This window comes from Ptychodera flava, chromosome 9 (genome assembly GCF_041260155.1).
Source record: "Ptychodera flava strain L36383 chromosome 9, AS_Pfla_20210202, whole genome shotgun sequence".
NCBI classification, from domain to species: domain Eukaryota; kingdom Metazoa; phylum Hemichordata; class Enteropneusta; family Ptychoderidae; genus Ptychodera; species Ptychodera flava.
In genome coordinates this window covers 24898039-24919970 of record NC_091936.1, presented here as the reverse complement: position 1 = coordinate 24919970, position 21932 = coordinate 24898039, and the positions used below count along the sequence as shown (strand labels likewise).

Here is a 21932-nt window from a genome sequence, read left to right as displayed (position 1 = left end):
AAAACGGATAAAACTGATTGAACTACACTCATGCTAATGTACGCACAGCGCATACACTCACTCACAAAGTGCCCTCACTCTGGAAGGGCCATAGACGTCAGCACTTCGTTGAAAGGTCGTGATGGATCTAAAATATCAACATGCGGTTACAAATTTCACCGATGAGAACCGAATGTTACAACCATTTATTTCCCTTATTATACACCCGACTATTGTATTTTTGCAGCGATATTTACTTGCTCCAGCCAGACGTCTTTGAAGAAATGAATTGTTCAGACAAGAAACTGAAGACAAACCGTACGCAGATTTGAAGACAATATGCATGTGCTCCAATTAGTATTAAACCTATCATACCCGTATGATTTAGGGAAGCGCTAAATAACCGTAGATGAAAGGCTCTTTGTTCTTTGTACACAGCAGTGGAGTTCTTTATCTCACCCGAAATTAAACTTTGTTGCAAGAAACAGTAGCCCAATTCCAAATCGCAACGTGTAACCCTTTTAATGTTCAAGCATTGATGCCTCTTCAACAGACCACATAAAAACTATTAGTACATAAACAAAACAGGTCGTACTTTATCTCTGACAGCATTACCAGTCAGATTTGAGCTCGCAGTGGTACACCATATATTTGATAGAAAAAATCTTTGATGCATTTTGCTGTCAGAGAGGCAAAATTACATTTAATAGGACAAAATTCTTCTGGCCCTGTATTGCGCCAATTATTTTCTCTACGGGAGAGTGGGTCAGAAGAATTTCTTGCCGTTTGTTGGTAATAGTACGATGTGATGCTGGATCGGCTTTCACTAGACGATTTTCTCTATTCCCCGTGGAGGCTGACAAAGCATCGGTCTTTGCTGATATTTTGACACTGAAATCGAATAGTTAGACGCAAAAAGAAGCATTAACTCCATTTAGTGACCCTTGCCGTGTAGCAGAGTTTCATTGAACCGGAAGAATTTATTTCTGCATTGAGTTTATCTTGTGCTCCGCAAATGGCAATATAAAGACAGCACTTGAAGAAGTCTGGTGTTCGAGGTGAAAGCTTTTCCAGATATTTTAGGTTACTTGATATTACTGTCACCTCACTGAATCTCGGCGTGGCAACGTGATATTTTGTCAAGCGAGAATTTCGCTAGCAACAGAGTGACGGAAAAAATCATTGTATGTTCCATGTTCCTTATATAACAGTTAAGTAGAATATGATGTGATGCAAAACGTTCGTCGACAATAAAAGCCCATGCCAGCTGTCTGCAAAAGGATATAGTATTGTCATTTGCTTTTCAATTAAATATTTTCTATTGTATTGTATAATCGAGGCACATATGGACATGGAGAGACAGATGAACAGGGAAAGAGGGCAGGCAGACAGCAGCCTAGACGTGAAGGAAGGTACACTGAAGTCATGGACCCGACAGAGCTCGCGAACTAGGATAGTATTGCCAAGGTGATCTTTCACTCGATACTTACACTAGCCTTGACTCTTGAAGTCAATGGCATTTCACAGATGCTTTCTAATGGACCTATAATTCTTAATTCTTACGTAAGAAGAGACTGGAACAGTCTGACAGAGGAGAAAAACATTCGAAAAAGAGGCAAAGATACACAGATTAAACGGAAAAATATGTATTAACCTTAGGGGATAGAGAGACATTTGCAAATTGAACACTTCGACAGGCAGAGGTAAGGCAGACAGCCAAGTGGGTGACAAGTGCGACCGCACTACGCTTTGAATACCAATCTTCTTGGATTTTAATGTCCTGTATCCGCAAATGATCCCGAGCCTGATGGTTATTCATAGAGTAGTAATTTGAGTTCCCTCTTGAGAGTCTGTCCACGCGTCATGTGTTTCCCAATAGTCATAAAAAAGAACGCTCAAAATCTCATCTTTTCTTCATTGTTTGCACTAAAACATCTGTACGTGTCCGACAAATTGAATTGGAACGGGATAATTGTGCGTGAACCAGCATTAAGGTTGAACGCAGGTGTAAATCTGTGAATACAGAATACGGCGATAGTTTTCTCAGTGACGTGCGGTCACTTCACGCCTGTCACAGGCGCTGGGCCGAAGACGCCCTCTTGCGTCTATATACTTCGAAATCGATGGTCTATGACGTAAATGGGTGAGCTTTATTCTGCATCCTGGTTTATAAATTGGTTAGAAATTGTTTTACTGAGAGGAGATCAACAATTAAATGAATCTGCTATGATTCAGAGTGATAGTATTCTGTTTTATGTTTGGGCAAGGTTTGTGCAATGGCGATTTTTATTGAGTAGAAGACAATTTCATTACAAGAATACAATATATGTTTTCACGAAACTAAACAACTCAGACCTTAATCCTGGGTTCAGTAGGTGTTTGAGTTTGTAGGTACAGTACAGGACAATAATCCTGTTTGATCCCGTAGCAGCTGATTTAAATGCATTCAATTTGGGACAGTCAAATGCGTACGTGTGTGGCTATTTGCGAAAACGAATCTGTATTTGGTAAACACAACTATTATACGACTATTATCTATGAAGTAAATTCAAGGTTAGTTCACAATAATAACAACATGAGGATGATTATATGAATTTTCTCTCCTGATGTGCCTTATCCCGTCTTGCAAGGTTACTGGCCAATACTCAGATTAAAAGCGAAGAATATAAATCAAGGGGTACTGACAAAAGGTTGAAGAAAAGAGAATAGAAAAAGTAGATTTGTAGCTTACAGGCATGAGACAAACTTTCAACTAAGTGTAAATTACAACAGAGGTATTTTCAAATTGTTTTCGGCTCTGGTGGGTTTTTCTTGTAAGTTCAAAATGGGTAATGGGTCGTCTCTTTGGATAATCAGATGGCGGCTCTTTTGGTGCACTTAATTTTGGTACTCGATTTTCCCTCGTGTATTGCTGAAGAGTAAATAGGGCTTTACACGAAACGGGGCGACAATTTAGAACTAGGACCCCTTTCATTTCTTCTCGTTTGCGTGATCTTGCATAGACCCAAGCGCCTAGCTTGAAGCTATCAGACGTCAGGCGTAACACTAATTAACGACACCCTCCGAACAAAAGGAGGTTCCACTTATTAAATCGAGCTATGACAGTAAGGCCGAGGAAGGCGTGGGAGTCCGTCATTAAGACTGTTTAAGTATTTTGTATCCATTATAGTCTCAGATAGACAGGTAGAAACGGGTTTATCGGTGTCTGGCGCTTTGCTTAGCATAAAGTGTAATTATCGTTAACATATACTGCATTACTTAATCAACTTGTATGAAACCAGGCACAATTTCCTCCCCCTTTTAAAATTCCTTGTGTCCCTTGCGTCTAATTTAAAATGCGTGCCTTTATTGGGCAATGAGGTGAAACAGACAAATCAACTAATATTAAACCATCTTTCACGTGTAATGACTCTTAAATGGCAAGTATTCGGAGCTTGCGCGTATAATGTATCGAACTATTAAGAGAAAATCCCCGTTGGAGTCAAGCCAACGAGCGATTCCAAATAGCGAGTGTGCATGTGTTCCAACCCTATTTCTGATGTCCATGAAATTTGGTTATAAATAAATCTAGCCAATGTATGTAGATCGACGTTGTCTGAAACTTTGCTTTATGTATAAGGCCGCACTTGAAAAAAAACATTACTCTGTGTAACAAACTAGTGCTACGACCTACATGATAGAAAACATTTTGCCAATTGAAATAGCGCTAAAAGTTATATCAAATCAGTTTGCATCATTACACCATTAAAAAAAAGAGGAGCTGCTAAAAGTCGAATGAATGTTGTTAAATTGGATGAATATTGAGCAACAATATTTTAGGATGTCTACCGTTTTGAAGTACATTGGCAGTCCCCTAAAGAGGAGCTTAACCCTATATACGCATGAATTCCGCAAATTCCGCTGTATATCGCGTGAAATCTCGTCATTGATATGAGTAACGGGATTAGAAGATAAAAGACCTTTGCCACACTGTGAAGATCTATTGCAGAGATTGTCTTTCATTTTTAAAAGGGTTTTGATCGGTCTGACTCACCAGACTTGGACAACAAGTGACGGCGCGGCGGCTATTAATGCCCCATGGGCCACGCGTACTAGAAATCGACATGATCATATCGTAACCGAAACGAATCACTTACAGCACATCAAACTATAACGAATTATGAATCGGCGATTGCGTCACATTGTCGAACACGATTGCGAGAGAGCTATACATAACGGATCTACGGGACGCCTAAGAGCGACTCACATTTCATCGTAATTGGGATATCGTGGCTAATTGCATCCTCAACCGTGACTATTCTACAATTCGTCTTCCTCTAAATTTGGATTGGCGTTACATTACAAAAAGTTGACACTGTCCGAGTGTTGTGTTTTTGTCGGACACCATAAAACAATTTACTCTGGAACTGATTAGAAAATGTATGTTTACTAATTACCTTTAATAGAATCAAAAGTTGGACATCGATGCAGGGTTTATATGTTCAACTGTTAAATCTTTCTATACTTCTTACCTTAGGCTATTTCGCAATAAGTGACCATAGTACTTTCTTTTCCTAAGAATCCTTCCTCTCTCTCTCTCTCTCTCTCTCTCTCTCTCTCTCTCTCTCTCTCTCTCTCTCTCTCTCTCTCTCTCTCTCTCTCTCTCTCTCTCTCTCTCTCTCTCTCATATCTGTGTAAAACTCCAAATCGTACTTTTGTGATACAAGTCGGTTCCCAAGGAGGTACAAAGCTCACGGTGGTATCACATCTTTGTGATCAAATACTCGCATTTCAATCTAGTTTACCTTGAGTTTGTGACCATCCGTTTCATAAAAGGTCACTTTCAAATCGTGTAATAATTTATGAAATAATAGGATCAGACTTTCAATCCTCGAACACAAAGGACTATTCTTTTCCTAATCATGAACATAGGACAGGTCTCTGTGGTGTCGCTGCCACTACACAAATTTATATGACCTATGAAGTATACACACTCTTCATGAAATGTACAATTCTTCTGTGCACTGTTATATTTCGCTATGTTGTGTGGCCTGAACATTAATTTCCCTCCGTAATTTTCACGACTCCGTCATTATGCAGTCAATGAAATTCGCCTCAACGGTGTTTTTCCCCTTTACTGAAACATTTTTGAAAGAGGGTTGCTATAGCTGCACTATTACTGTAAGGCTCATTTCATATGACGGGGCAACTCTGTGTGTTGGTTCCTTCGCAGAGTGAAAATTTCTATTTACTTCGCCTCAGAGTGATTCAAACTGTTTCCACATCATTGTGACTGACTAGGACAACAGGATCAGTCGAAATCACCCTTTGTCTTGTTGTTTACTTAGAAGGCATGTCGTAATTAATTAAATAAAGTGTTTATCATAGCATCTGACTTGACTAAAAGAAGGGGTACTTTTTCATTCCATTCCTCCTATTATCTATGATTCTTTGCAACATATAGAACTGAAATAACGCAAATGTTTGGGAAAAAGAAAAACATCGCCAGATGCACGTCGAAAAAATTGTTCTTGGGATTTTCCGGAATCACTTGTTGCGCGAACCGCGTTTGCAATTCTAAACAAAACAGATTAACTAAGACTAATTGCAGCCGACTTCGTGGTCGTTAGCGACAAAACTGAGATCCGTCTTCGCGTCCAAGAGTCGGACTGAAGTCTTTTCGAAAGATTCTTTGCGAAAACTTTCTTTCGGTTGCGTCTGTCATCGAACTCCACATTGTTCCAGCAGCGATACCCTAAAAATGGAAGGCTCTGACAGCAGTGGGATTGTGTCCCGGTCAGAATATGTTAGTTTCCGACAATCACCGTCGGTAACGACTTTACTTTCAAATTAAACTCTAACTGTGATCTCTACGTCAAAAAAAAAAATATGTTTGGTTTTTTTTAACAACATATGCCATGCATCGATTCAGTACCGTATTCCTTACAAAATGCACCGCCCATGATATTACTATACTCGCGTTGTATATTTCAATATTCCAAAACTGGTATACACTTCTTGGAAAATTTCCTACTAGAAGTTAAAGCGCAAATATGCATTTCGATCTCCAAAAAAATGGCATTTTATATGAACAGGCCAATCCGCGTTGACGTGCTTCAACGTCACTACATGTACGCATGCTCCGATATTCAGTAGAAAAGAATCTCACAATGAAGTAAACTGTTGAACAGTTGCTTTACAACTTAGTTATTCTAAATCAAGACAAATCGATAAAAATAAACCAACACGGCAACGTCTCTTTACCTGTAGCACAATTAATAAGAGGTAGATGAACATAACTTCAACATGGTTCCTTACGAAAAAATCTCATAAATTTCAGTTGATTCAACTTTTTAACAAGAACAGGAGTTGCATTACGGTTCCCAAATTGGTATTATTTACCAACGGTTTCAAGCAAAGCGACGAACGATGACGCGGTAATGTACAGAACTGTTGGAAAAATGAAGAGGGCTAGACAGAATTAGCAGCTTGCTTTTGTAATGAACACCTTCGTTTAAAATGCAAATACTTGTATGCAACCATTTCATTCATCCTTTTGCGTGAACATAGCTCTTTTTAGCCATGTAATGATGCAGCACATCTCTCCCTTTGTTTGTGTGCTTGTTCCATATTTATTCCCTTTTCCCAGTCCGGATGGAAGACAAAGCGAGAGACACTTTAGAAAAGACGTGCTGGCCATTTGCAACGAGAATGGGACAATATGTGACGCACATGTTGTGATTTGTCTGCCGATCTATTTTTAGCAGATTTTGTTCGTCTCCGGGCTCTGATAATTGGGCATGGCAAACTACGGCTATCGTGTTGATAGGCACTGATGAACAATTAAGAGATTAATGCACAAAAGACGGCATTCGGAACTAGTTAAAATCAGCAATATGACGGGATAAAATAAGTATGTGTGCTCGGATCTTTTTAATTGGCTAAGCTGTTTCAATCGTCTTGCGACGGAGGGATACCTTCAGTGTTTGTATGGCAGCGGCGATCTGCAATCAGAGTAGGCAATGAGCAGTCAGACGCCAAGACTAATTAAGTTGTCTGAAAAAAGACTATTTCGACGGTGGAATTGCCGCCTATGTATTCATATTCATCAACCATCATCAAATAGCAGTGTACATAATATATATATATATATATATATATATATATATATATATATATATATATATATATATATATATATATATATATATACATATAATGTAATATATAAATACACACACACATATATATATACTTATAACTAACATACATACATACATACATACATACATACATACATACATACATACATACATACATACATACATACATACATACATACGTACATACGTACAATAACATTAGCATACTGCATTGGGAAAAAAACACCATTGTCCGCAGCCATTGTCTTATTATAGTCTTTTAAAATGTGTCGCAGTGTGTAGTATTCCCGTTCATAATGGTGTCTTTTCATTGCGTTTTACATTGGCTTATTCAATTCGAAACTCGTAAACACATATCATTTTCGAGAATGGATCAATGCAGCCGTCCGATTGGCCGGCTTAAAATAGCCCCCGACAATGTGCGTGACACGGATATGCTGTTTTATATCCATACGATACGAGTTCTTCTGTTGTGTGAGTGTTTTGCTTCTGGTTTTTTTCACCCACTGCAGGGCACTCCAGTGACGGAAGACTGTCATACACGGCGCCCCGGTCGCATAACACAGGAGGCAAGACCATTACACGGCAAGACTATTACAATACAGGTGGGATTCTCTACTTATTATTGGTCCTCGAGAGAGACGTATATAGTGAGTCTGTACCGTAGTCGTAAATCATCAAACCGCAGAGCTACGCTGTTTTGGTCCCTCACCTCACTATTTCCATTGATCGGAAGACGCATACAGGCAGTAAATCTTGAGGAGACTTTTATTTTTCAGTCTCAACGAAAGAGAACGTGTAGTCCCGCACACTGTGTCGTCACACGAGTACTTTGTGGGCAATCTCGCAACAAACTCATACTCATAGCGGTGAACTTGTGCTAAGTCTCTCTAGCGTTCGGGAACTATCCGATGATGTCACATATCCTATCATAAACTTTAGAAAGTAATGTTCGCTGATTACTTGGTCGAGTGCTGACAAGCCGACGGAGAGAAAATTTGACGGCTTGAAACATCGACACCGCCCACAAGAAGTCAGCGCAGGGTATACTATAGTTTGTGGCGAACTAATCAGCGCTCGACAAGTCATTTGATACTGAACTTTACTGCATCCTTGACTTTTCACCTGACGGCCACTGCACCGTCGTACCTCTTCGAACTGAACAGTCGACTGGGCAGACATCTGATAAGGACGCCCGGACGACGAAGGGCTGTGCTGCAGAACACGAACGACGACCGCCACGGTCCTGTCAAACACCTGTCGGCTGTGTCAACGACAAACCAAGCCGCAACCTCACGGTGGAAGCGCCGGCCTCTCGTTTCACCACAGACACGCTTCAACGTTTGAATTTATTACAATCTCCGAGGAAAAAGTACGCGATCACACGCCTACACAGAAGCAGTAGACGCATATCAGCTACGTATGAAAAGACTAGCAAAAATAGAAGCCGAGAAGAATTGATTATATAATATAAAAAAACAAGTCTGCTGATTGACAGAGTCTGCTCTATGCCGGGGATCAAGATTAAAAACGCTATGAGACCGTTCTTCGGACTAGTGCTTCTGTTATGTAGCACGGAGGTAGGTGAGATCGTGTTATTTCATCTGGCCATGTTGGCTCGTTAAAGTTTGCCAGTAGGCCTATATGTCCCACAGTTGGTACCGATTACGAGATAGGGACGAAGTTTCCTTCTCCACAGATGAGAAGCATTTATCATGCAGGCTTTTTGTTTCCTCGCTGGTCACAACACCTAACTCCATCCTGTGGGTATATATGCATATGTGTCAACATTACACAGGAACGCACTCCTAGTTACTTAGGTTATGGATTTTACCTTAATATTTTCGGCCTTTGCAATCTTTCGTTACCAGGTAAGAAAGAAGCGCCGTCTCCATGGCCATCGCCGACTAACAAATAACACTGCTTTTATTAGCTTTTTTCTTTCAAGAAATCCGTATGCTTTTGTCGTTTCCTACTTTTCCAACTTGCGATTAGTTACACTATCGAAAGGTGTGCTGGCATTAAGCAAGTTTTTTAAAACTCTTTTTGGAATTTTAAGTGTGTCTTCTAAGTTCATGGTCAATGACCCGCCAGAGAGTTTTACAGGTGCACTTAAATGTACATCATTCAAATTGAATTATCCAATGGGACAGTGCGCACGGTCATCTAGAGAGACACTACGGTCTGTGCAAAGGAAGGCATAACTATGCACGCTAAGGAGGTGCCCCGGGATGGTTTTCATCGATACTTAAGAAGATCTCACTATTTATGGTCGGCGGTTTTCAAAACCACAACGACGGTCGATAAGAGGGTTGCACTCATACATCCAAGCATGAATTATTTTCTAGTTGATACAAATATCAACTTGTCATGAATTATAAGGCACAGCATGTGTGTCGAAACTGAAAGCCTTTTAAAAAAATCTACAATAAAAATCACAGTGCAATCTTCGGTGCAAGAGAAATATTAGCTGATATTAACCGACTCTTGAGATTTAAAATGGTGACAAACCCTTTGTGTTGACTCTGTGAGGAGAAGTGACACTTTCGGTTTTCACAAAAACGAGCTGTGAAAAGTAAACTTACTGTATAGCTTCAAAATGAACCCACACAACTTGCGAACCCTACATTGATGTGATTATTGATTTCATACAAATTGTAAAGCGCCAGTGAACATTGCTTCTTTGATACTAGTCTATCCTATATAAATAATGTTCATGCATGAGGTAACGAAAAACTGCAAGCTAATTTGTGATTTTGTGTAGCAAAGATGAATTTAGAAAAAAATCTCACCAGGCCCTAGTCTTTACTTACTTATTATCCCTCGATATATCCCATGATTTATACGGGTAACTATATATATTTATCTATGTAACATACATTTAAATAAATACGTCGAAATTCGTTGATTTCTATAGTCGATAAATGATGAATGCTTCGTTGGGCACTGAAAACACAATATGCAGTCTGCACCACCGTCCATCAATAGTGACAGTTGATCACGAAAATTTCACCCCGGGGAGCCCAGTGCACGTGACGCTTGAGGTGGTGCGATCTTCAAGTTGTCCGTGGTCACGACAATACAGAGTTTAGAAAAGCTATTTGGAGGTCAGATCAAAACGAAATATGTTTGAAATAAAGATTAAATCTGTTAGGTTCAGATAAGAACACGAGGTCACTTGTCTGCTACTTTTAAACATTTTATCCTGTGTAATGAAGGCTAGGCCCGATACGCCCGGATGTTCACTTGCATAACGTAGACACCTCTCAGTTGTACCTTATTCTTATCACGTCTAAACTCTCTGTTCTGATTCGTTAATTCACGGTCACGTGGTACGGATCAGTTTGATGCCGTTACATGCAAAGAGAAAGTTATCGGTTAACAGTTTCCAAACTTTAGAACAACTGTTGACTGGGGAAGTTTGAAAGTGCCGTCTACAAGCATGCTCTCATTCAAGAACGCCAAAAGAAGAAGAAAGAAAATTGTATTAGTTGTGTTACAATACACACATCGACTGCATGGCTATATTCGGGCACTAGCATACTTTCGTTGTCACTCGTGCCTGACAGTCGGCCGAAATAGTCGATTTCCCTTTGGCTACGACCTCGTAAGTTCAACATACTGTTTTGGGCGACGCTCAGGGCCTTCGGTAACAAACATATGGCGTTTCGTACCGTCACGGCCAATCAATTTTTTCACACTGTTGCCGGCAAGATATGTAGTATATAACTATAAGTGCTACAATTTGATAATAACGGTCAGTTTATAGTCATTATGTTATAAGTAACTCGCGCAAATGAGCAAAATAATGCAAAAACAAGTTCAATTGACTCAGCTCAGTTCGCATAGTTTCATACATACATACATGTACACTTCCATCCATGCTTGCATATTTACATGCACCGACACACAGAGACAGGCAAAGAGACACAGAGACACAGACATAGACAGACACAGACAGATAATATAATATATACACATATGTATATGTATATGTATATAATGATATATATATATAAATACATTATATTATATATCATATATTATATATATATATATATATATATATATATATATATATATATATATATATATATATAAGCTTACAGGCAATCTGACATAAGCGAGGTAAATTGTTTGATGCAAAATGCAGAGCAACATAGACATATAGACATAAAATTACTTGAAGTACCACAACCTCCACCCATACTTTCACTGTCTACGCCTTAGAAACTTCCTCACTGCCGATGGCGAAAGACTGTCCTGTGTATCATACATCATTTCCCAACCTTCTCACCTCACCTTAATTTTAAAAGAAAAATAAATATTTTACCATCAATGCATATGATTGAGAGTGAATAAATTCACCGTAAACGGACTCACAATAGCGTGAACATCCATCGGGGATATAAATGTTTTGTCACGCTATTGTCATGCAAAATGACTGAACGTTATCGTGTGGCCTTTTTCCGACCGATTGAATTTATTGCCAGTCGCGCTAGTGTTGTGCGTTCACCTCTGATGCCGTAAATATATGTCTCTCCCGAGCGCTGTTAACAGTACACCCTTTTACGGACGTTCCGAATTTGGCACGTTTGTCTGTTATTGGAAAGGCAAGAATACCTGTGCTGCTAAGGCACGCTACCTTTCTCCGTTGATCAAGACAGGAGGGTACGGTTTGCGACAGGCATTTTTCAATACACACATATTTGCTTCAAAAACCGACAGCTGTTTCCAAGGCCGCTCATGATTTGTCCCTGCAATATCTCAGAGTGATTGAAATCATGGTAGCCCGGGGTGGCGAACGAACTATACACGAAGGGAACGTACGAGACGGCGACAAGCTTTAGATCTATACTATCTTTTGCGTGTCTATTCAACATGTGCGCCAGTCAGTGTTGCACTAACCCATAATTTGCCACTGGTGTTTGACATGTAAAAATTACATAGAGAGAAAACGTCTGACGAATTAGATTCAAACCACTTTTCAACTCAACCATAAAAATTGGAGGGGTGGGGTGGGGTAGACGTATACAAAACTTGACACCACGTTGTCTGCCAGACTCAAAACTATTAAAACCAGTATTTTCACCATCCCTTAAAATGTCCAGTGATCTGTCCCCTTGCTCCAGTTTAACGATTTATTCAACCCTCCGATGATTATAGTGTGCCAGTGAAATTACTGACTTTATTTATGTTTGACGGACGCAACTGTTGATATTTTAATTAAGCCAGTTGACAACTTTGAGAGAACCATACATCACTTAAACAAAACGTGATGATCGATTTGCTGCTTTTCTCCTATGGCGAGTAACGGGAATTCTGAGATCCCTGACTTGCTGATTAATATATAATGTTTAATTATTCTCAGACACATAAATCATGATGTTTATCTACTTGGCCGAATTACATTATTGGATAACGGGAGAACAAACAATAGATAGCTGTCACAAGGCGACACAATAATGCAGCAATTATTTTATCAAAAGCTTTGTTCTTAATAAACAATTTCTATAGGAGCTGATAAGTGATAATCGCAGATAGATCTGTGAGATGATATTATTAATTCATCATCAACCCACTTTGAAAGTCAACTTTGCAATCTAGTGTTAATTATCGGCTTTCCCGCCCACCTGTCGGCAAATGAAATTGACATCGTCAACATGTGACCTCTTACTTTACTAGGTTTGAGTGCAGATCTGTCTTGCAACATCTTTTTTCCACTCGTGTGATGAATGAGGCACTTTAGTCAAATCGCCCCTCCTTGACTTTCCCGACTTTTGCCTCAAGATACTTAATTATGAATTTGTGTTGTGAATAATGCATTGTTATGTATGGGTTATTTTTTGTAGCAGAAATGTTTTTGGTTTTTTTCCAAATCTATTACGTATAAATGTTGTGTGGCCCTCGAGTTCATGCTGTAAAAAGGGGTCAAGTCAGAATGATTCTCAAATGCGTATTTAGTTATGGAAATATTTAAAGGTAGGCAGGGAGGGAGGGAGGTAGGCAGGGAGGTAGGGAAGTTAGGTAGGTAGGCAGGCAGGCAGGCAGGCATGCATGCATGCATGCATGCATGTATGTATGTGTATGCATACGTGTATTTGAATTTGAAAGAAGCTAGCGTTTGTTGTGAGCCAGAAAGTACATATATTCGATGAAGACCGTCGGTATACGCGTGTCTCAAATTCTACCCAACATTATACGTAATGTTATACAACGCTTCTGAAAGGCACTGCTCACAGCTTACAAAATATATTACCTATAAGCAAATTACGCAGTAATAACACAGCTTTCCCTTTGAGCCAGATTAGATAATTACTTTTAAATTCTAATAATGGCATTTGAGATGTAATTTGAAAAAAATACGCCCCCGGCAATATCACATCAAATCCCGCCTATATCGGTTTCTTGCATCTTCGAGCTTCAATAAGTGTCTTAGGTAAAACTGTGAAGAATGAGAGAAAGTTAACCGTGTTGCCCCACGCGTATACATCTTTGAAGTACATAAAATAAACAAATATGGTTTTGAAAAATGTCATCTTTGTAGAGTATAGTTTGAGGAATTCTGCTTTTCATTGAGAAACAACCACTTCAAATACACAGTTGACGGCCTGCATTGCCCGACGCCGATGCTGAAAAATTACAGACTAGTCATTTCTTCCTCAACTTGAATTGAGATTTTTGTACCCTAAGGTTTTTACCTAACGCAGCAAGTGTTCGTAAAGCAACAGTTCTAAAATTATCAGACAGGATAGAAATGGAACCTACAGAGATCAACAGTAAACGAAGGACTCGTCCCCTAAACTTCCAATTATCATGCTTCACGGTCTTGTGAAGTAACTTGATAACTGATTTTGTTCCGTGGTAGTTTAACGGCTCAACAAATCCCTTGAACTCAAGTGTTGTGAAGTCAGTCAATGTACACCTTCGTGTGCGTGTTCCAGAATGTGTGCGCTTGCGAATAGCTGCCGCTTTCAAACTCACGCAGGTAACATTTGTCCAATACCCGATCTGTTAACAGTTTTTAAAAATGTCAACCGATTGCCGGTTGTTTGCATATATAAGTGCAAAAATGATCCATTCCACTGCTCAGAGGGCAACTTGAAAAGGCCCGGGGGAGGGGTAGGTGCATGCCGATTGGCAGGGAAGAACATGTCACAAAGAGAGGGTAAGGGAACTTTGTATTGGGGGGAGGGCAGTGGGAAGTGTTTTGTTTGGAAGAGGTGCAAACTTATGGTTGGTTGGGAGAGTAAATCAAATCGTAAAGGCACAGCAATTACAAAGAGTTATAATTTTCCCCTCAAAATTTTGATTTTATTCGAAGTATATGCATACATTAGAGTGGCATATTTAAATTTAAGAACCTATGGTTACCATTTCTCAAACTTTCTAGTCGGCTGTCCTTGATAGACAAGGGGGAGAGCACTATACCGTGCATTTAAAAGACAGTTATAACCGAAATCATCTGTAATACGCGTTTGGCTCACGGTATATGCAGAGAACGCCTAGGGCTTTCGTTGATTTGTAATTTACACGACCTGACATGTTCTCTGATGTCTGTTGTTAGTTTGCAGAATAAATGAATAACGCAATACACAAGAAGAAAAAAGATAGACAAACAAACAACAAACAAACAAACAAATAAACAAACAAAAGAACGAAACACAAACAACGAGGTCATACTTGAACAATACATCCATATGACCTTGTTCATTCATATTCATAGATTGCTTCCAATGTTAAATATATGACCTCGTTAGTTGATATCAAAATGTTAGTCTCTATTAAACCAAACATACTAAATCAGAGGCATTAATTTCTCAATCAACTTCCCTCGTGTATTTCACTGTCCGCGCCATTGGCCTTTGTTACGACAAGGTCGTCTGTGTTACTATTTCGTCTTTATGGAGCAAACATTTTTGGAGCATATACAGGCGAATTTTGAAGAAAAACGCGATGCTAAAATCAAACAAACAAACTTCACACCACGGGCAAAATACAACACAAAAAGCACACCTGTAAAAAAATAAACGATGTTTTAGCAATCACAATTTACACGTAATAATTTGAAAAAGTACGATTTTCAGATTGTTACCAGTCTAGGCTATGTGTAAAACTAAAGGATATACATACAAACTGATTATTGCGTTTAGTATTTGGCAATATTAATACGATACTTGGACGCTGTAATACCAGTCTTGACAAACCCACCCTTGTTTCAAATCAAACGAGAATTTTTTGTCACGATTTTAAAGTTCAGAAGTTGCTGGATTTACGATTAACTAAATCTAAAAAACAGAAGTCGCGGAAAAGGGAAGGAGAAGTAAAAAGCAACGCGTAAGGATCGCATTACTGAAATGCTCTTTACGGTCGCGGAAAACTAGTTTGCCTGAAACGGGGTCTATTTATTTGTTGACCACGGTCAAGTGAACACAACTGCTCCGTCGTCGGACTTCGTTTGAAAGGTGTTACATGGATGGTTAGAAAGTCAAATATTTGTATTGGTTGAATAAATATACCGAGGTAAAAGAAGGAAAACGAGTCGGAAACTTTGTTGTGAGTGGTGGGAAGAGAGTTTGTCCGTCGCAAGAGCGTTTAGAGTCTTTCCTGGAGTTTTCGTTTTCATTAGAAATTCACAAATAACTGCCCCGTCATGGTAACAAGCTCAGGAAAAACCTCGCTCATACCCACAATCCACCAGTACGTTGCAAATAGAACCAAAACAAACCCACAAAAACAAAGCATTTTAACAATTCGACTTCATGAGAAACCGAATGAAGAAGGCTTGGTACTTATTGCGTTGATTGTTGCATCTTGGTGGAAATACAGCTCACACTTTCGTGAGATTTAAGGCAGAGTCTGAATCGCAACGTACACTCGGCAAGTTTCTAGCCGACCACCCGGTTTATATGTATTTTGTTGGCGCAAACCAAACAAACACAGGCTTTGTAACCCGAGATCTAGCGACAAAAAACGAAGCTTCTTACGTGAAAGGCGTTATAAATGACTGTGTTGAGAGCTGGGATCACGCTGCTTTGTGACAAATCTTACACTCGAAACGTGGAAGAATTGCTGGGATGGGAGGGTGTATACCTTTTAACTATATATATATATAATATATATATATATATATATATATATATATATATATATATATATATATAGGGAAGACAAACAAACGCACACACTTATAGTATATGCGTGTTTGTCTGTCTGTCCGTTTATAAATGTGTGTACATATGTATGTATGTATGTATATATATATATATATATATATATATATATATATATATATATATATATATATATATATATATATATATATATATATATATATATATATATATCAAACATACGCACACTCGCATACATAATACCATCAAGTTATGTCAAACACGAGCAGCCTTCCCCACAGTAAAATCTAGTGTAATTGTGCCAGTGTACGGATCACCTTCACCTATACCCGGACAATGTCACAAGCGCTTAGAGTCGTGAAATAAGCTTCCAGGCGTAATTTAATACGGTGTACTTTTTACTTAACAAGTAGGATTGATTTCCACGACAAACAAAAAAAACTCCACGCTGAATTACAATAGATATATGACGCTACTGCCTATCTAAAGTGTCCTGGCAACCCCCACTGCTTTCGAGCCAAAATAGACACATTGGAGATGGTTTCAATGCTGATATCGAGGCACCTTCTGGTGAGCTTAAGTTACCTATGTTTACCCCTTTTGCAATGGGCGTAACACCGATTAATCCCGTCTTAGGTAAACAAATGACATGACTGAAAAATGTAACCCGGTTACACTCGAGCTCGATTTAGACGTCTCCTGTTTTGTGAATGCGTCGCTCTTGTTCGCCTGTTAAATCAGTAAATCTCTTTTGTGCAGCAGATGCCGTGCGCTGAGAGACACGACTGCTCTTTCGTATTATACCGTGCCAGTTCAGCGAGTTCAGTCTATGTTTGTTGATCGCCAAGTCCCTCATGGTTGCAGAGGTCCACATACCATGTCTCAATTTAGAAAGTTCTCAACGTAATCAGAACCCTTAGCACTTCATTGAGATATTTTGGGCATTAGACGGACGCCCCGAGCATCCTTTCTCGAATAATAAGGCTTTTGCCAAAACGTTGTAAGTGGCGTTGTTTATTAAATGATTACAAGTAATATTAAGGAGAGAACAGCTGTAACATATTTCCAGCACTTTTGTCAATTATACAAATATATTTCCCCTTTTTTCTCCCCAGAGTGTGTTGAAATACAAAGACATTAGTCATGTGTACAATATATCTAATGTGGTCGACAAATGGATCCCCACCAGTCCGGACCAAAATTCAATACGAATTCAAATTTTGTTGTAAACAATACAGTTTGATGATTTGGGGAGTAAAACAGTAAGCTGCGTATACAGACACAGTAAAAAGCCTGAAAATGATCAAAAAAATTACAGCCAATGGAGCTTTAAAAACGCAGGTTTGTCACGTAACAACACGGTGACATTGGACCACAAGTGGGCTCATTGTCAGCATGCTTGGCGGAATGCGTTTTTCAACCCACATGCCGTTTAACTCCGTTTTAAATATGAGGTTTTCAATATCTACTCTGGTTTAGGGCTGTAGCCGTAGAAACCTGCAGAATTCACAAATTATACTGTATTATGAAATAATTTTCCGTGGCCATCACCAAGAAACAACAGCATTGCACGCGATATTAAAACTCAATCACTGACGGGTTTTTTATTAGATAATCGTAAATCATAAACCATACGTGACAGAACTGCAGTCCAAACATACATCGTAATGACAAACAATTATGCGAATCAAATTATGAGAGTTCCAAGCAAAGCGGTATTAATTGCGTTTGGAGATTAAGAGCCCAACGATGGGTTCAACTGGTGTCACCTTTCGAAAGAGTTTGAAAGACATGCTGTATTTCCATTATTGATCCCTGGGAGGGGATCTTTTACCGTAATGACGACGATGCTTAAGCTGTGTGAATGAACGATTTTGTCGCGCCCACTACGATTAGTCACCTACAGGCTGTTCTATGCCCTTCGAATTTTACAGCACCGACTGTAGGCTTCTCGCAACCTCCAGATGTATAGTTTGACTCTGGGCCTTGCTAGGTCTGAATGAGAGTAAAGTTCGTTGACTTGTCAGTCACCTCGCGACTCGGAAAGAGGACTGTGCCTTCATGTAACTTTTGTTACGTTAGATCTTTTTTCGAGGACATTGCAAATGAGTTCCACATCCAGTGCGAGCGCTTAGAAATAGTAGACAGTGTGCGAACAAACACACCATAAGGTAACTTTAATAATGTAACCCATGCTAAAGTGCCCCAACATGGTGTAAACGATGAAGCCCGCGATAAATTATACAGACAATACAAAAGACACATTTACAACCATATTTTTCATGTAATGTATGATTTGAGTGTCATGTAAGCTCAAACGCAGAAATCCTACGCACAATTATGTCTAATGGACGCCGTTATAATAAATAAATCGTGGGAGTTTCTTCTACTGTCCCTTTCACTCTACAACATGGCGGTCAACTTCAACTTCAGTGCTGGCGCCCGGGACAATTGCCCTACATCTGAGGCCCTGTTATATACGAACTCAAAGCCAAGGGAAGTTAGCGAAGAAATATATAGATTTCCACATCATACGTCGTTCACAAAATCGCATTCATAAAAGAGATAATAGTATCGTTACGATTTTCATCAAATATAAACAACAATACGCCTTGCTCTTTTGCAGACAACAGTGATGATGAGGTTCACAGATAATATGCCAAAATATCAACAAAAATATGAAAACAAATTTGTGACAAATGTAGTCATTAGGTCCCCCTTGTCTGTGAAACAAGATCTCCAGAGCACTGTAGATTGTACCCGTTTTTACAATGAAAACACTATATCACTAAACTTAAAGTTTTTTTTTCAGAGCTGACCTTTTTGTTTTGTTCTTTAACCGCCTTTTTCATTCTGTGGATTAGACGTATTTCGTTGCAACAACCGCGATCCGACAGAGCTTGGTAGCCAAAAAAGGTGTTTTGTTGTTGATGTAGACATTTCCTGCGGTAAATATTTGAGACAAAGTAGCTCACCACCCTTTGGACGACCTACCTAATACATAACCGAAAACGGGGTGTGCAATGACCCCATAAAACATGATGACCGGAATACTTCAAAGAAATCTCATCGGTGTCCACGAAAGAATCGTAAACGAAAGTCTCGTGTCGTGTGGTCGAGGTTAGATAATGAACTGCGACAATACAGTGTGTGTATAGTATTGTGGAAATTCACAGACTTCTATTACTTTGAAATTGCCGGATCACTTCTCGATGTATAGGGTTTGGTTTCCCGGTTTGGTAACAGTTTCACATAGCGTTTTGGAAACTGTCTGAAAACAACCTGAAGGGAATGGAATCATGGGAGATTTCTACTCGTCGAGTGATTTACGAGCGAGAGCGAGGGACTGGCTTGATTAAAATTAAGCCTCCAGTAATTGCCTGGGTCGCTGGACAATACTCGTTATTATCGCAACAGTCATAAATACTGAAAAGCATACACAAGTGGAGTCGTTTTCATCCCTGACAATACACTTACTGTCGACATCGTTTGAACGCGCGCAGCGCGTGAAAATTGGCGGGATTCTATTAAACTGCCTAACCGCACTGGATTAGTGAATATATTGAACTATAAATCAAGCGAAACCCCGTCATGCATATAAAACTTTCACGAAAAGAAAAAGCTTGATGACCCTTCGCCCGCACGCTAGCGCTGCCAGCAGCTTTTAAATCCCATCTGTAGTGACGAGCGGCACTATAATAAGATCATCCCTCAATTGAAAACAAATATCTAAAGGGGCAAAATATTACGACAAATTGTCAACGCGTTCCTGAATAGAGCTCGTCATGCGATCTATTCCTGAGAGCTTGCTATCTCTTGATCGTGAAATGAAACAGGAGATTATTAGAATAAAATGATGTATTTTTTCCCAAAACAATAAGCCTTCAGCACTAATTTGCATGTTATCTCAGTGAAAATTCCGATAGTTGTGTATCACTTGAATTATCATATCGATATAATGGCCATCATCTGATGAATAGTGCGACTACTATTCCAGACCTTTTTTGTATTAATGAGGCTTTGCTTTACCATTCCGGTCACCCGTTTTCGATTCTCCTTGTAAATCTCCAGACATTATTTGCGACCGTAGAGGATCAGGAGTTTAAACTTCTGAAAATATTGTGATATTTTTGTGCAAGGTATCAGGCGCACGTTCTTCGTCCAGTCCTCAGAGTAAGTTGAAAGCTGGCCTCCAGCACAGAATAGACTATACAATGTATAGTCTAGTCTGTGCTGGAGGCCAGCTTTCAACTTACTGAATGTACATTTCTTTTGTTGAAACATTCATGGGCGGACATGAATTTGGTCTTCAACGGTGACTATACACCGGCTGTACATGTGCAGTTTGTTTTGATAGGTCTAATACAAGCTATTACAACATGCTGGAGGGATTAGAGAGAGAATCTTGTCAATAAATGTTACGAAAGAGCCTGAATAATTGAAAGTTACAGTTACTGGGCTTGGACATTTTTTGTTCGCTAACCTGTACGTGCCGCCATCGGTCAAAATCAACAAAGTCACAATGCAGTGAATGTCACATACACTGACGCTTTGTTTCTATACTTGCAATAGCATAGAATAATGACCATCGAGCAGAGTGTTATTTTGCAAGCTGTACGTTGCAGTTGGCGTTCAGACACGTGACCTCTTCATAGTTCATTTCTTACGTCAAACATTTTTATGCGTTCTCGGTCGAAATCCACCACGGTGATGTCAAACATTGCCTTTGTGGGCGGCGCTCTTGAAACTGAAATGAAATACGATCCCTAGAGAACACAAGAGCGGGGCAACGATTGTAAGTTTAATAGATCCGCAGGTGCTCGTCCGTTGAGTAATTTGCTAGATCGATCGATTTTCTGCTCGATCTATCGATCCCGTAGTCGATATGCCCGCCATTGTTACAGTGGCGGTCAGATCGAGTAAAGGATCGATAGATCGAGCAGAATATCGATCGATCTAGCAGACTATCCAGCGAACGAGCGCCTGTGGATTGATCACAAATCTCAAGCATGGTGGAGGGACCATGTCTTGACCAACCTTTGACAGAATTCGAAGTTGTTGAAATATGTGAAAATGCACGATCCGTTAACAGCAGTTGACTCGTCATAAGGAGATCAACGGCTGTCTAGAATATGCCGGTTGGCATAAATCAACCGAGTCGAAGGTCAAAACGAGGTGGTAGCCGGGTGTGAGGCACAAAGAAGTGATCTGTATTTCGGGCCACGCAACCAGCAAAACACCTGTCGCCAATAAAACACTCTTGCGGTTAAAAGTACAGGGAATATGCAGCTCTCGCCAAGGTCATCACAAAGACACAACTCACATTTTCTGACCATAAATAGACACACATTAATTTCACATACATTGACAGTAAATCGGACAAAAAAATACCGTGACAGCCATATAAGATACGTACACCGTAGGTCAGTAGATGTATAGAAGACAGACAGACTGACAGGCAGATAGACAGACAGACAGACAGACACTGACAGGTGGTTAATTGGGTGAAAATAAGACGGATGAATGGTGAACGAACTGACAGAACGATAGACAGGACCAATTTACACGTCTTGGTAACATCTCTGTTACCGATATTTTGACAAAAATTAAAGAATATCTCCAATCCATGATGCCTGGCGCCGGAACGCCAGTTTCGGTTTCACCTGTCAACATTGCC

At 39.6% G+C, this 21932-nt stretch overlaps 1 protein-coding gene across 6 annotated transcripts in view; it reads left to right on the top strand.

Annotated features, from left to right (window-relative positions):
• LOC139140464 (parathyroid hormone/parathyroid hormone-related peptide receptor-like) overlaps positions 1-21932 on the top strand; it is a 163725-nt gene that overhangs the window by 83715 nt on the left and 58078 nt on the right. For 5 of the 6 annotated variants that reach the window (XM_070709753.1, XM_070709755.1, XM_070709752.1 and 2 more), the window contains one exon: positions 7634-8701. The exons of the other annotated variant lie outside the window; for it this stretch is intronic. In XM_070709753.1, coding sequence (XP_070565854.1) covers positions 8630-8701 — 72 coding nt within the window. In that variant the 5' untranslated portion in view covers positions 7634-8629. The remainder of the gene's footprint in view (positions 1-7633; positions 8702-21932) is intronic. 6 annotated transcript variants of the gene reach the window in all.